The sequence below is a fragment of the Macaca fascicularis genome, chromosome 14, assembly GCF_037993035.2.
Source record: "Macaca fascicularis isolate 582-1 chromosome 14, T2T-MFA8v1.1".
NCBI classification, from domain to species: domain Eukaryota; kingdom Metazoa; phylum Chordata; class Mammalia; order Primates; family Cercopithecidae; genus Macaca; species Macaca fascicularis.
Genome location: NC_088388.1, coordinates 75078443 through 75090587, shown reverse-complemented (window position 1 = coordinate 75090587; position 12145 = coordinate 75078443). Strand labels below are relative to the sequence as shown.

Below are 12145 nucleotides of genomic sequence, written 5' to 3'. Positions count from 1 at the left end.
GGTATGGCTGGGAGGCTGCTGTGGGCACTGTAGGCCCAGATGTTTGTGTTGTATATGGAGGTACCTGTGGCTGGGTGTGGGGCAGCCTGCGAGTGCCACTTCATCTGCAGCTGCAAAGAATGGGGAAAAGAATGTCAGGCATTTTGGGGGAACTGAGACAGGCTCCGTGTCCTCACTAAGTCTCCATTTCCCTTTCTGCTAATGAACCAATTATCCTTGAGGACGTCCTGGGATTGAGGTCCCTAGAAGAAGAGGGAGACACAGATGAACCCACAGCACCCGATGGGCAGTTAGAAATAGTAGTGGTGTTGTAGGGTAAGCAGCTGGTCTCCTCAGGGGAGGCCAAGTGATGGGGAGAAGTGGTCCCAGAAGCACCACATGCCTGGGCTACACAGTGCAGCAGGCGCCTCTCTAGGCTCCTTTAGCTTCTGAAACACAGTCCTCCTCTGCTGCGCCTCCCCTGTGTCCAGAACACTCCCCAGCAGTCACCCCAGCGGCTGGGACGCCGCCCAGCTCCACACTTAAGGTTTACAGCGGGCTTTGTAGCGAGGAGTCCTCGTGTCTCTTTCTCCTGCAGGATCGTTGATTCCTTTCCCACAACTGGAACCAGAGGCCAAAAGAGACGGTCCCCCGAAGGACATGGACTAGGACACGAAGGCAGGTGTCAGGACCTCAGACGTTTATAGTAACCACGCTGCGCGACCAGCACCTAAGGATGCCCCAGCTCCAGACTGAGACCCAAGTCTGACTTCCCCCTACGAGTTGAGGCTCCTTGCCTGGTTGCTGCGACTATTCGAGATGGGCCTTACCCGGGCCCCACGCGTGTCGCAGGCACGCAGCACGCACGCTTAGTAAACACCAGCTGTAGTGAGCGAGTCCCCCTTTGTAACTCGACAGAGTACAAACTTCTCTGGAGCGGCGGGCGCTGCAGGTCAGTGGCGTCCGCGGGGACCCCGCCCCCACCCCCAGCGCGCGGCCGGGGCCACCCGGTGGGGTTGCGGCGCGCTGACGTGGGCGGATCAAAGCGGCCGCCCGCCTTATAAAGCAGTTTGGGAGGCCCGCGCCGGAGATCGCGCCGGGCGAGGAGGAGAGCTCCGGCGAGCGGCGAGCACAGGCCCCGGGAGTTGAGCGCAGCCGAGAGCAGCCGGAGTCCGCGCCTGACTCCGCGCGGGTCCTGAGCCGGCCGCAGCTTGCCAGGATCCCTGGCGTCCTTCTGGCGTCGCTTCACGAAGAGGGCGCCTCCGCCGCTAGCCCAGCCGGAGTGCGCACGGGCCCGCTGGAAACTGCGCTCGCGGCTCCCAGGGCAGGCCAGGGCACCCGGGCACGCAGGGCGCGCCTGGCGAGCGCCCCGGAAGGTAAGCAGTGGTTGCGGGCAGCGGGCAGCTGCTCAGCGGGGACCGGCTAGGGCTGGGGGCGCCCGAGTCGGAGGGGGACGGCGCTTCTCACACCCGCCACGACCCCCTTGGGCTCCCACTCGCGGGTAAGCAAACCAAGCGCTCCTGCATACCTTTCCTCCGCAGCACTCCGAAGAGTTCCCCCTTGCGGAGCGCAGCCGCGGGAGCCTGGGGACGCGGGGTTTAGGGGGACGCGGGACGGGGGTGGGTTGTGCAGTTCCTGCGGCCCTCCTCCAACTTTCCCGGCCCGGCCCCCCTCTTCTGCTCCTGTACCCCAGGCGACCCCCTCCTTCCCAGTCGTCCCGTGGATGAGGTCATGCCCGAGCCACCCCCCGGGGGTGGGGGACTTGGATCCCGAGACAGAGGGTGTGTGTGGTGGTGGGGAGAGGGTGGCAAAAGGCAGAGAAATGCGGCAGCGCCTAGTAAATTGGGGATGGAGGCAGACGCCTGACTTTGAGAACAGGTCCCAGGGGCGGCGGGGGGAGCGGGAGAACCGAGTTTGTTTACTGACCTGAGCTCCAGGCTAGGGGCTGGGGAGGAAAAAGTCCTGTCCCCGGCCCCGCGGCACATCTCGAACCGCCCCGAACATCTGGCTAAGTTCGCGCACGAGCTCCACGCCTCCCACCCCCCGGGCTGAAATGCCTCGGTGTCCCTCAAGACCCTGGGCGTGCAGGGCCCCCCTCCAGGGGGTTAGCAGGAGGGATCTCGAGTGCCCCCACCCACCCTTTCCACTTCCAAAACAGCCCATCTCCCGGGTGACCTGGCGCCGCGTGCGCAGCCAAGCAGACGTCTCTTGAAAACTTCGCGGCTGGGGTCAAAGCCGGGTGGCCGCCCCGGCCTCCCTGGCCCACAGGTAACCTTGAAGCCGTCTCTTGGCGTCCCTGGTTGGCGGGGTCAGCTCCGTGAGCTGCGCGGCGGGAGGCTTCGGGACCCGCCGGTGCCGACCTTGCGCGCCGCGCGGACAATCGGCCCCTGTGCACGGTGCTCGCGGGGCATCGGGGTAGGGGAGGCCCCGCAAGTCCTCGCTGGCGTGGCCTGGTCCCGGCAGCGGGCTTTCCAGAGCTCTCCATAGCCCGGGCCTATGACCACCTGTTGGCGGCGCTGGGCTGCGGCGCTGCGCTCGTGGTGCCCTCCCTGTGCACAGCCCCAGGCGGGGGCCTCCCGGGCCCGCTGCAGGCAGGGTAGCTCGGACTAACTTCGAGGAGGTGACCGCTGGCTCTCCAAAGGTGCTGCGCCTGGCGCGGCCCGCTACGCGCCCGGCCCCAAGCAAGGGGTCGGGCAGGTCAGGGCGGCCCACGGCAAGTGTCCTAGAGAACGACCAGGACACAGGGGGCACTCCCTCGACACCTCGTCCCATCCCCAGATGGGGAAGCGGGGGCCCAGGAAGTGGAGGGGACTTGCCCCCAGCCCGTGATGCGGGTGGCAGCCGCGATCCCGACCCCCACCCGAGCCCCGGCTTAGCGCCCCCTGGCGGACTGAGGGCTTCGGGAGGCGAGTGCACCCTGACCCGCAGGCTCAGGCGGAGAGTGACCCCACGGCCCGCGCGGCTCTCCCGGGCGCTGGTACAAGGGACAGGAACAGTGCGTCAGGACCCAGAGGCTCGGGCCCGGCGCTGCCTCCCCCCGCGACGAGCTTGGGCGGCGGAGGGAGAGCCCTGGGACAGCCGGAGCTGCACCGAAAGAGCCGGGCGGGGCTGGAGGCCTTGGGTCCCCGTCCGCTGTGCGACCTAGGCCGCTCCTCCTCTCCCTAGAAGACCAGGCTAGACACAGATCCCCCGCTGTGAGTCCGCGCGCCTCCGTCCTCGTGCAGCCCCCGCCCCCTCCCGACTCAGGAATGCCGGGTGCCTTCGCGGGGCGGCTCACTTTGGGAGAGGGGAAGACGGTGACTGGAGTTTTGATTCCCTCCTCCATGTCCAGCGGATATTTTTCTTGTTCTGAGAAGTGCGGGAAACTTGCAGAACCAGGAAGACAAAGGAGTTGGATACAGGCTGGGTGGGAGGACGGGGCTGGGTTACACGGGGAACCCCGCTGAAACCCCCAGCCTTGACGGCATGTTTGTAGCAGGCGCCCTTGTGCTGGGCGCTAGCTAAGGGGCTCTGCGGAGGAAAAGAACCGTGAGATCCAGGCTTCTCCTCGCCTTCCTGTGAGTTTTGCCGACAGGCTCCAGAAAACAGTGGGGCTTCCCCTCTGTGCGCGCTGACGACCCACGCGCAGGAACGCGCCACGCAGGTGGCGTCGCGGTGCAAACAGCAGAGGGGCGCGGAGCCCCGCAGGCTGCAGGGAGACGGGGTCCTCGGGGAACGCACGGTGAAGCCCCGTTCCTCCTTCTTATGAAATGGGACACCGAGGCTGGGATGGCTGAGGGCTTGCTCAAGCTCACAGAGCCAGATAGGAACGTCCCTTTTCTGCTCCAGCGCCCCTCACTACCGTGGGCGCCTCCTTTTCCAACTCCCCAAACCCTTAGGAAGGAATCCCTTTGTCTCTGCTCCTCCCGAGAGAAGAGAGGCTGGGGCTGTGTCTGACTCCGGGCGAACGCCAGGTGTTGGTAAATTTGGGAGAAGCTGGGAAGGGAGTTAATGAGGTGAGAATGAAGTGAAGGAGAAAAAAAGCGGAGAAAGCGGCTCCGCGGGCTGCGGGCGGGCGGGGCAGCGGCTCCTTCGCGGCCCGAGGGCGCCGCCTGGAGGCCAGAGGCAACACCGCGCCAGCCCCGGGAGCTTCCCCGCTTCGCCAAGGCTGGGCTGCCCAGTCCCGGCTCACACGCCCCCGCCCCCACCCCCACCCTCCAAAGTGGGGCGGCTAAAGACTGTCTTGGAGACTCCGGATCCTCCCTCTACAAAGAGCCCTACCATCCCGTTTCCCATCCTTCCCTTCCCACAGCGAGAAAGAGGGGCCCCGAGCAAGCCCCATTTCCTGATTTCGCCGGACACCCGGCTTGCCGCTCCCTAGCTGAACAACTCCACCTCTGCGCCTCAGTTTCCTCATCTGTAAGATCAGGCAGTGATAGTACCTACCTCACGGGGTGCTGGGAGGAGCAGATACGATCGTGTTAGGAAAGTTTTTGTTGTCGTCGTTGTTGTTGTTGTTGTTGTTTTGAGACGGAGTTTCGCTCTTGTCGCCCAGGCTGGAGTGCAGAGGCGCAATCTCGGCTCACTGCAACCTTCGCCTCCCGGGTTCAAGCGGTTCTCCTGCCTCAGCCTCCCAAGTAACTGGGATTACAGACGCCCGCCACCATGCCCGGCTAATTTTTTGTATTCGTAGTAGAGACGGGATTTTGCCATGTTGGTCAGGCTGGCCTCGAACTCCTGACCTCAGGTGATCCGCCCGCCTCGGCCTCCCAAAGTGCTGGGATTACGGGCGTGAGCCACCCTTCCCGGCCAGGGAACGTTCTTTATAAAAGCGGAACTGTGCCGAACTGCCCCAGCGTACTGAGGAGGTAAACTGAGGCACGGTTGGCAAAGAGAATTGCCGAGGCCCTAATAACTAATGATCAATATTGCAGGGATAAGCCCCAGCACCGGGGCCTCGACGCTGCTGCCTTGCCCGGACTCCTGATTCCTCATTCCTCTCCTTTCCGTCCCAAGTCTGCGTCTGTCCGAGTTTCCCCTCTGCCTCCGTGTCTCTCAGCCTTGTCCTCTTGAGCGTCATTGTCCCTCTCGCTGTGTCTGCCCGATCTCTCCGGGGGTCTCCGGTTCTGCCGCCTCCTGTCCCTCCTTTCGGCTGCCCCGGCCGGAGGGGCGCGAAAGCACGTTAGGGCCCCGAAAGCGCGTTAGGGCCCCAGGCCCCGCAGGGGACACGCCTTCGGCCGCGCCTAATTCGAGCCAGGCGCGAGACGCGTCCCCGGGCCGGGCGGAGCGGGAGGGGACGCCCGCTGCGCTAGGCCTCCCCGGGCCCCGACCCCTCCTTTGTAATTTGAATAAAACGCCTCCCCCGCCCGCGCGCGGCCCTAACCCGCCGCCTCCGCTCTTCCCGGCTGCAGGCGGCATTCAGGACCAGCAGCGGCCGTGCAGGCGGAGGACTTCAGCGCGGCTCCTCCTGGGTGTGACCCCGGGCGCGCCCGCTGCGCGACGATGAGGGCGCGGCCGCAGGTCTGCGAGGCGCTGCTCTTCGCCCTGGCGCTCCAGACCGGCATATGCTATGGCATCAAGTGGCTGTGAGTAGGGACCCCGCATCCACGCGCACAGGCCGGGGACTGGGGCGGCGGAGGGCGTTATGGGGTCCCCTGGATGGTGCGAGCGTACCAAGACCCGGGAGCCCAAGCTGGCTTGGCGGTCGTGGGCAAATCATCCCTAAGCCTCCGTTTGTAAAATGTCCCTACCTCCCGGAGGCTTGCGAAGAGGGAGTGGGACGGGCGTGGACCGCGACGGAAGCGCCTGGTCCTGTGCAGCTGACGGTGGCGCAAGGGCCGCGGAGCTTCTGGCCACCTCAGCAGGGGCAGATGGAAAAAGACATTCTGTTCAGGGGGTGCAATCCAGAGCGGCCAGCCCAGGAGCGTTCCTTGTCAGTCAGTCTCCTTGACTTTAGCGGGAGTTCCGCTGAGACACTCCTGACCCCTCCACCTGGGTGACCTTGGGAAAGTGTCACTCTACCTCTTGGGGCCTCCTTGTCCTCCTCTGTCACAGGAGGGTGAGACTCTCCACCTCACTGAAATCAGATGAGAAGAGGCTCCTGAAAGGACCTCAGAAGCTGTCAGATGCCGCTGTGCACATGTGCAGGGCATTCCTTTAGATAGAAATTATTCAGGCAGGGGTAAGAGGGAGAGAGAGGCTTGGTGCCGAGCTGAAGGGAGTGCCTGCTCAGGGGGCTGGAAGTGGTGAAGAGAGGAGTAAATGCCAGCCCCTTCCTGGAGGAGCTGCCCTCTAAGCTAAGAGAGATAAGCCCAGGCTGTAAATAACTCCACAAGTGTCCAAGTGCTGGAGGAGAAACCAGAGGGGGGTTCTGGGGTCCTAGAGGAAGGAAGCCCACCTGGTGGGGACACAGATTTGAGACACCAGGAAGCTTTTCCGGGGCTGTGCCGCTAGTGACTGACGCACTGCCGGGAGTTGGCTGGTTCGGGCAATGGAGAGGAGGACGCTGTGGGCAGAGGGCCTCACTCAGAGGGAAAGTCCAGGACAGGACAAGGGTCTGGAGTTTGGGGCTGGGGCAGGGAGCCTGCAGATAAGACAGCAGGGGGCAGATTGTGGGGGCTGGGGAGGGCGCTGCAGAGGATTTGTGAATTAGTTGGAAGACAGCGTGATAGTGGCTGCGCCACCAGCAAACAGTCTGGAGGTCACTGGCCTGCCCCTTCTCGGGCCAAGTTATTGATTAATTGATGATTCGAGGAGGGAACCCCGTCTTCCTGCCTTTCTTGTTTACAAGAAGAAGCCTGGTCTCAGCGGTCTCCCGGCCCTGGGCACTAGCTTTTCCCAGCTGTCCCTGAGGAGTTCTGTGAGAAATCAGCCACCTTCGTTTTGCTACGGGGTACCCAGCACTGTTCCAGCTGGCAGGGACCTCCGATCAGTGAGTCCAAGCTCTCTCATCCACCACCGCTATTTTACAGATAAGGATACTAAGGTCCAGGGAAGGAGAGGATTGGCTGAAGGAGCGTCAGAGGCCTTGCCCTGGGCTTGGGTGGCATTTGCTGCCTATGAGAGTCCTGTAGGGTCACTACGCTCATCCCTGCTCCACAGTGGCAACACTGAGGCCCTGCAAAGGGTGTGATGCACACAAGCCCCCATGCTGGCATGTGGTGGGATGGACGGCTGGCTAAACCTGATATCCATGTCCTCTGTCCCCACTGCAGTCAGGCTGCCACAGAAATGAGTGCGACTCATTGTGTGCCTTAAAGAAGCCCCCAGCCTCTTGGGGGAGATGGACATATAGAAATACAAAGTGGACTATGGTCTGTGTCCTAGCAGAGGGAGCATGGCAGCCCAGAGGAGGAGTGGTCAGTTCTACGTAAGAGAGGTGCCTGGGCCAAGATTGGAAGGACAGGGAGGATCTGGATGGTCAGAGATGGAATGCAAAGCAGGCATCCTAGGCGAGAGGCACAGCATGAGCAGAAGCCCCGGAGGCCGTACAGTGCGCGCGGGGAGACCTGGAGAAACCAGGCACCACAAGAGCCTACTCCTAAGTGCCCCAGACGCTGCTCCAAGAGCCTGGGTCATTTAATTTAGATCATACTGCACTCTTATGAGAAGGTGATAGTCTAGCAAGAGAGGATTAAAGAGAGGTGGGAAAAGGGGTAGAGTGTAAGAATAACAATTATCTATGTGTGCATTGTATATGTGTAGATATAGATACACATGTGTAGGCCACGTGCATATATGTATGCATATGTACATATATGTCTACACACACACAGCCTCACTGCGTGCTAGGCACCGTTCTAAGTGCTTTATGTATATTGTTCCATTTAAATATCCCAACCACCCTGTGAGGTGGGTGCTGCTATTACCCCCATTGCACAGAAGAGGAAATAGGCATGGGGGACTCTAGCAGGGTGTCACAGCTCAGAGGAGGCAGGGTTTGAGTTAAGCTGCCTGGCTCTGTGGCCTGTTGGGCACAGTGAGCCCCAGCACAGCTGGGAGCAGAAAAGTGTTCAGTAAGGCTGGAAAGCCGGGGACTCGCCCAGGAGCCTCTGCTGGCCTGGGCTTTGGAGAGTGAGCTGGAGATGAAAGGGGCGCTTGACACAGGAACTGAAGGCCAACATGGCCCAATGGCCTGGAATGCTCACCTGGTGGGTGCGTGAGACGCAGGCTGAGCTGGTGGGATGGGGGCTGGGGACAGGGGATCAGAACCTGGCTGCCCATAGAGGCACCTGCCCAGAAATAACCTGGGGATCCTTCCCTACCTTACCTCCACCCAGGCCAGGCACCAGAAGACTCCCAGCCCCTCAAGTATTCGGGGTCCCAGGTCTAGGCTGCCCACCCCCTTCTTGGCTTCCCTGGGTAGCGGGAGGGTTTGAGGGGAGTCCCACACTCCTGTGAACCATGGAAGCGATGGGGTGAGAGGAAAGGCCCAGGCTGGCTGGGAACATCCATACAGGCCGCCCCCTTCCCTGGGCAGTCCCACATCTGCCACTCCCACTGAGGTGGGGCCAGGAGGCTCTAGAGGGCCATGGTGCTGCAGAGTAGGGTGCCAGACTGGGACTGTGAGGCCCAGCCTGAGTTCTGCAGGTCAATCGCTTTAGCTTTTCTGAGACTCAGTTTCCTCAGCTCTAAGATAGAGGTAGAAGGAGCCCTACCTCGGGATGCGGGAGGCCTGGGGTCTAGCTTGTCTCTGCCTCTGATTGGCTGTGTACAGATCTGGGTAAGCCCTGCCCTTTCCAGGCCTCAGTTTCCCCACTTGCATAATGGGAGCTGGTGACGCTGTGGCAGCTCCCCTTTGGCTTCTTGGTTGAGAAGCGTCAGACCAAGGCCTGTTAGGGCTTTACCTTGCAAGATGGGCTGCACAGGTGGGTCAGCATGTGTGAGGCCAAGGGGACGGGCTTCCACCTCTGAGGTCTGGGCAGTCGGGTGTGAAGGGGACCCAGTGTCATTTCCAGGCAGGTCTGGATCTGAAGGCTCCAGGCCCTTCATCAGCCTCCATTTCTCTATCTACACAGTGGGGACAACGGCTGGATGGATCCCTCTTCACTCTGGAGTCCTGGGACAAAGCCTAGGAGGGAATAGGAGGACTCTCAGGCTATGGGGCCCCAGGGGCTTCTTCTTCCTGGACAGGCAGCTGCAGCCCCAAGCTGGGGTGGCTGGTGAAGAAGGGGCACTTCCAAAGTTCCTAGACCTCCCCCTGGTTCCTGGACCTGGCGCCTAATTGAGGAGTTAGTTGAGGAATCATGGAGGGAGAGGTTCCCCATGGTTACCCCAGGGGAACAGACGGAAGCCTGGGGAGAGGCTGGGCTTGCCTGGGTGGCCTACAGCCCGAGTTCCTGCTCCATCCTCCCTGCCACGTGGGCACCAGGATGAGGTGGGCCCAGGAAAGCCCAAAGGGACATGGGCAAGGGAGGGACAAAAGTCTGTCTGGGAGAACAGGGTCTCCTCAACTCCATTGTTCTCCCACCTCAGGGTCAGCAGGCTCCACAGATGCAGAAGCACAGGTATTCCAGGGCAATACTGAGTCCCTAAGCCAGCCCGAAGCCCTCACCAGCCCCCTCCTCACCCCAGAAGCACAGATGTGGGCATCAGGGTCTCTCCCACCCCACCTGTTGACCTCATCCCATCTCTCTCCTGGTAGCTGCCAGGCTACATTTTGGGTGGCGCTGGTGGGGGCACCTTCTGAGGCCCTCTGAGCCCAGCTCTGCCGAAGCCTCGCCTGGAAATGAGCTGGCAATATCATTCCACACCGTGGGCGGCCGGGCTGCAGAACTGCAGAGAGGGACCTTGGGGCCCAGGTCACTTAAAGGAGCCTGAACCCAGCTCCCAGGTCTCTGGCCTAGAATTCTTCATGTGACCTGACCCCTGTGCCTAGAGGGAGAGGGATGCTGTGAAGTGCAGGTCCAGGAAGGAAGCCCTCCTTTGAGGGTGCCTTACCTGGGCCAGGTCCCCCAGAGCGGCCTGAGGGTAGAGTTGCTGGCACCACCAGGAAAGTACCTCAGTGAAGTCATTTGACAACTTGTGTTACCAATGTCAGAGCCTACATTGTTCTTGGGCATTGAGCAGTATGGATGGGGAAATTGAGGTGGAGCAAGGGGCAGTGACTTGCCCCAGGTCGCATAGGGAGAGAGCTGCTGAGCTAGAGCTTGAACCCAGGTCTCTGTCCCAGCCAGTCCCAGCAAGGCCCCCAACTCCTGAATGAGAGGAGGCCTCGCCACCCTGGTAGGGCACTGAGCTTGGGCCTTGCCTGTGAACTCTGCGTTCCCTCCTGTCCTTTCTTCCACCCTCTCCCCCAGGCCCCCACCCCCAGATAAACTGAAATGTTTCCAATTAGGGGTCTGTTGGAGTGAAGCGAGCGAGATGTCCACAAGGAGAACTCCCCCGCCTCCCGTCCTAATCCTTGATTACCTCCCCAAGGGGGATTTATTTGGAAACGGTCATTACCACTAATTACCAGATGACCGCATGGCCCTCCTCGGGAGTGGAATCTGCTGCCTCCCGCCTGCGATCTCTGCCTGCAGCCCCGGTGGGCGGGTGGCCTCCCTGGCACGCATGGCAGCCTGCTCCTGTCCCAGCCTCAGCCTCCAAGGCGGGCCCCTGGGCCTTCACACTGCTCTGTGCCCACCAAGGCCTCTGGATCTGCTTCTCATTTACCCTCGGGCCACCTGGGGAGTCTGAGCTTCATCTGGAAGGTGCTCTGACAGCACCTTCTCCCTCAGCCTTCTCAGGAGGTTGGAGAAACTGAGACCCAAAGTGGCTCCAGGGCTCACCCCAGGGTCCCAGCCAAGGAGACCCAGGCACCAGGAACACCAGTCTCCCTTCCCTGAGAGCTGCAGCACCCAGCACTCACAAGCTGTCTGCACTGAACTCTCCGGGAAGAGGCTCGGCCCCCATCATCCCACCCCGTGGCTTGAGCTGGAGCCCAGGGAAAGACATGGGAGGCCGCCTTCGCTGCCTGAACGCCCACCATGTGCCATGAGCCTGCTGCTAGGCCACACGCTGATGTGCTGTCGCCCACGTCATCCTTCTCATTTGAAAATGGAGGAAGCTGGCTCAGAAGGAGCGGGAGGAAACTTGGGCAAGGGCGAGCGGCAGAGCGGGCTCAGGACGGGCTGGGTGGGGACCACCCAGAGAGAAGTGACCCCAGTGCCTGCAGGGACTGACAGCCTCACTGAGAAGGATGACGGGGCCTGCTGGGGGGTGCTGGACAAGCACAGCCCTTAAAGCAGAGCTGATCATCCCCTCCGGGCCGCCCTCTGAGGTGTGAAGTGGGAGGCTGTGTCAACCAGGAAGGGCCATGCCCATGTGGGGCTGTTACCCTGCGATGACACCTTACGCAGGGACAGGGTTTGCTGGGTGGAGGTGGAGGGGCTGCTGACAACCAGGAAACACACTGAAGTGATGACGTGTGCCTCTGTGTGGTCACAGCCCGCCAGGAATTACGGCAGGGTTCAGCAACAGGTTCCCCAAGAAGGTGAGGCCAGGGCAGGCCAGAGTAGTTCATTTAGGTCAAGAAACCGCATCTGAGGGCTGCTGTGTGGCCCACCCTGTGCCATATGCTGGCATCTAGACACACCAAACATTTCCCGGCTCAGTTTAGGGGGTGGCAGTGAGGGGAGACTGCCCTGGACACCACAGTTGATCTTACACAGGGCGAGTCGCACTGCCCTAACCACAGGCACCAGGCCCTGCTTTCTGGGTCTCTGGGAAGGTTTTTATTTTGGGGGGTTATAGGATGGGTGGGCATGGCAGAGCATGAGAGGCAGGAGGAAGTGAAGGAACCTATTGAGTACTTATCATAGCACATATCATTCAGCCTTGGCAAGACCCTGAGAGGTCCCCACGTTGTAGCTGATGCCCAGAGAGAGGCAATAGTTTGCCCAAGTTTGCCCAGCACATAGAGGACAGAGCTTGAGTGAGAACCCAGGCCTTCTCACTCTGTCTGGTCCAGCACTTGCTAGGCAACAAGCGGGAGACTTAGCTTCATCCATGAATTTTTTGTTTGTTTTGTTTTTTGAGATGGAGTCTCGCTCTATCGCCAGGCTGGAGTGCAGTGTCACAATCTCGGCTCACTGCAATCTTTGCCTCCCAGGTTCAAGCGATTCTCCTGCCTCAGTCTCCCAAGTAGCTGGAACTACAGGCACACACCACCACACCCAGCTAATTTTTTTGTATTTTAGTAGAG

The 12145-nt window shown here is 61.2% G+C and overlaps 1 protein-coding gene and 2 long non-coding RNA genes across 9 annotated transcripts in view; 2 read left to right on the top strand and 1 right to left on the bottom strand.

Annotated features, from left to right (window-relative positions):
• Positions 1–869, top strand: part of LOC102130131 (uncharacterized) — a 26144-nt gene extending 25275 nt beyond the window's left edge. Inside the window, exon 4 of the long non-coding RNA XR_012423533.1 lies at positions 578–869. This is a non-coding gene — a long non-coding RNA (uncharacterized lncRNA). The remainder of the gene's footprint in view (positions 1–577) is intronic.
• The window catches only part of LOC123568722 (uncharacterized), a 10451-nt gene extending 5191 nt beyond the window's left edge, over positions 1–5260 (bottom strand). Inside the window, exon 1 of the long non-coding RNA XR_006692204.3 lies at positions 4405–5260. This is a non-coding gene — a long non-coding RNA (uncharacterized lncRNA). The remainder of the gene's footprint in view (positions 1–4404) is intronic.
• The window catches only part of WNT11 (Wnt family member 11), a 24158-nt gene continuing 13078 nt past the window's right edge, over positions 1066–12145 (top strand). For 5 of the 7 annotated variants that reach the window (XM_074014793.1, XM_045371270.3, XM_074014794.1 and 2 more), the window contains exons 1-2: positions 1066–1355; positions 5370–5543. Coding sequence is in view for 5 of the 7 variants with exons in the window: in XM_045371270.3 (XP_045227205.1) it covers positions 5461–5543 (83 nt within the window). In the remaining 2 variants the exon portion in view is untranslated. Of the gene's footprint in view, positions 1356–2137; positions 2248–2905; positions 3174–5369; positions 5544–12145 lie in introns of those variants that run through there. The other 2 variants (XM_045371271.3, XM_045371272.3) reach the window with 2 other exon arrangements.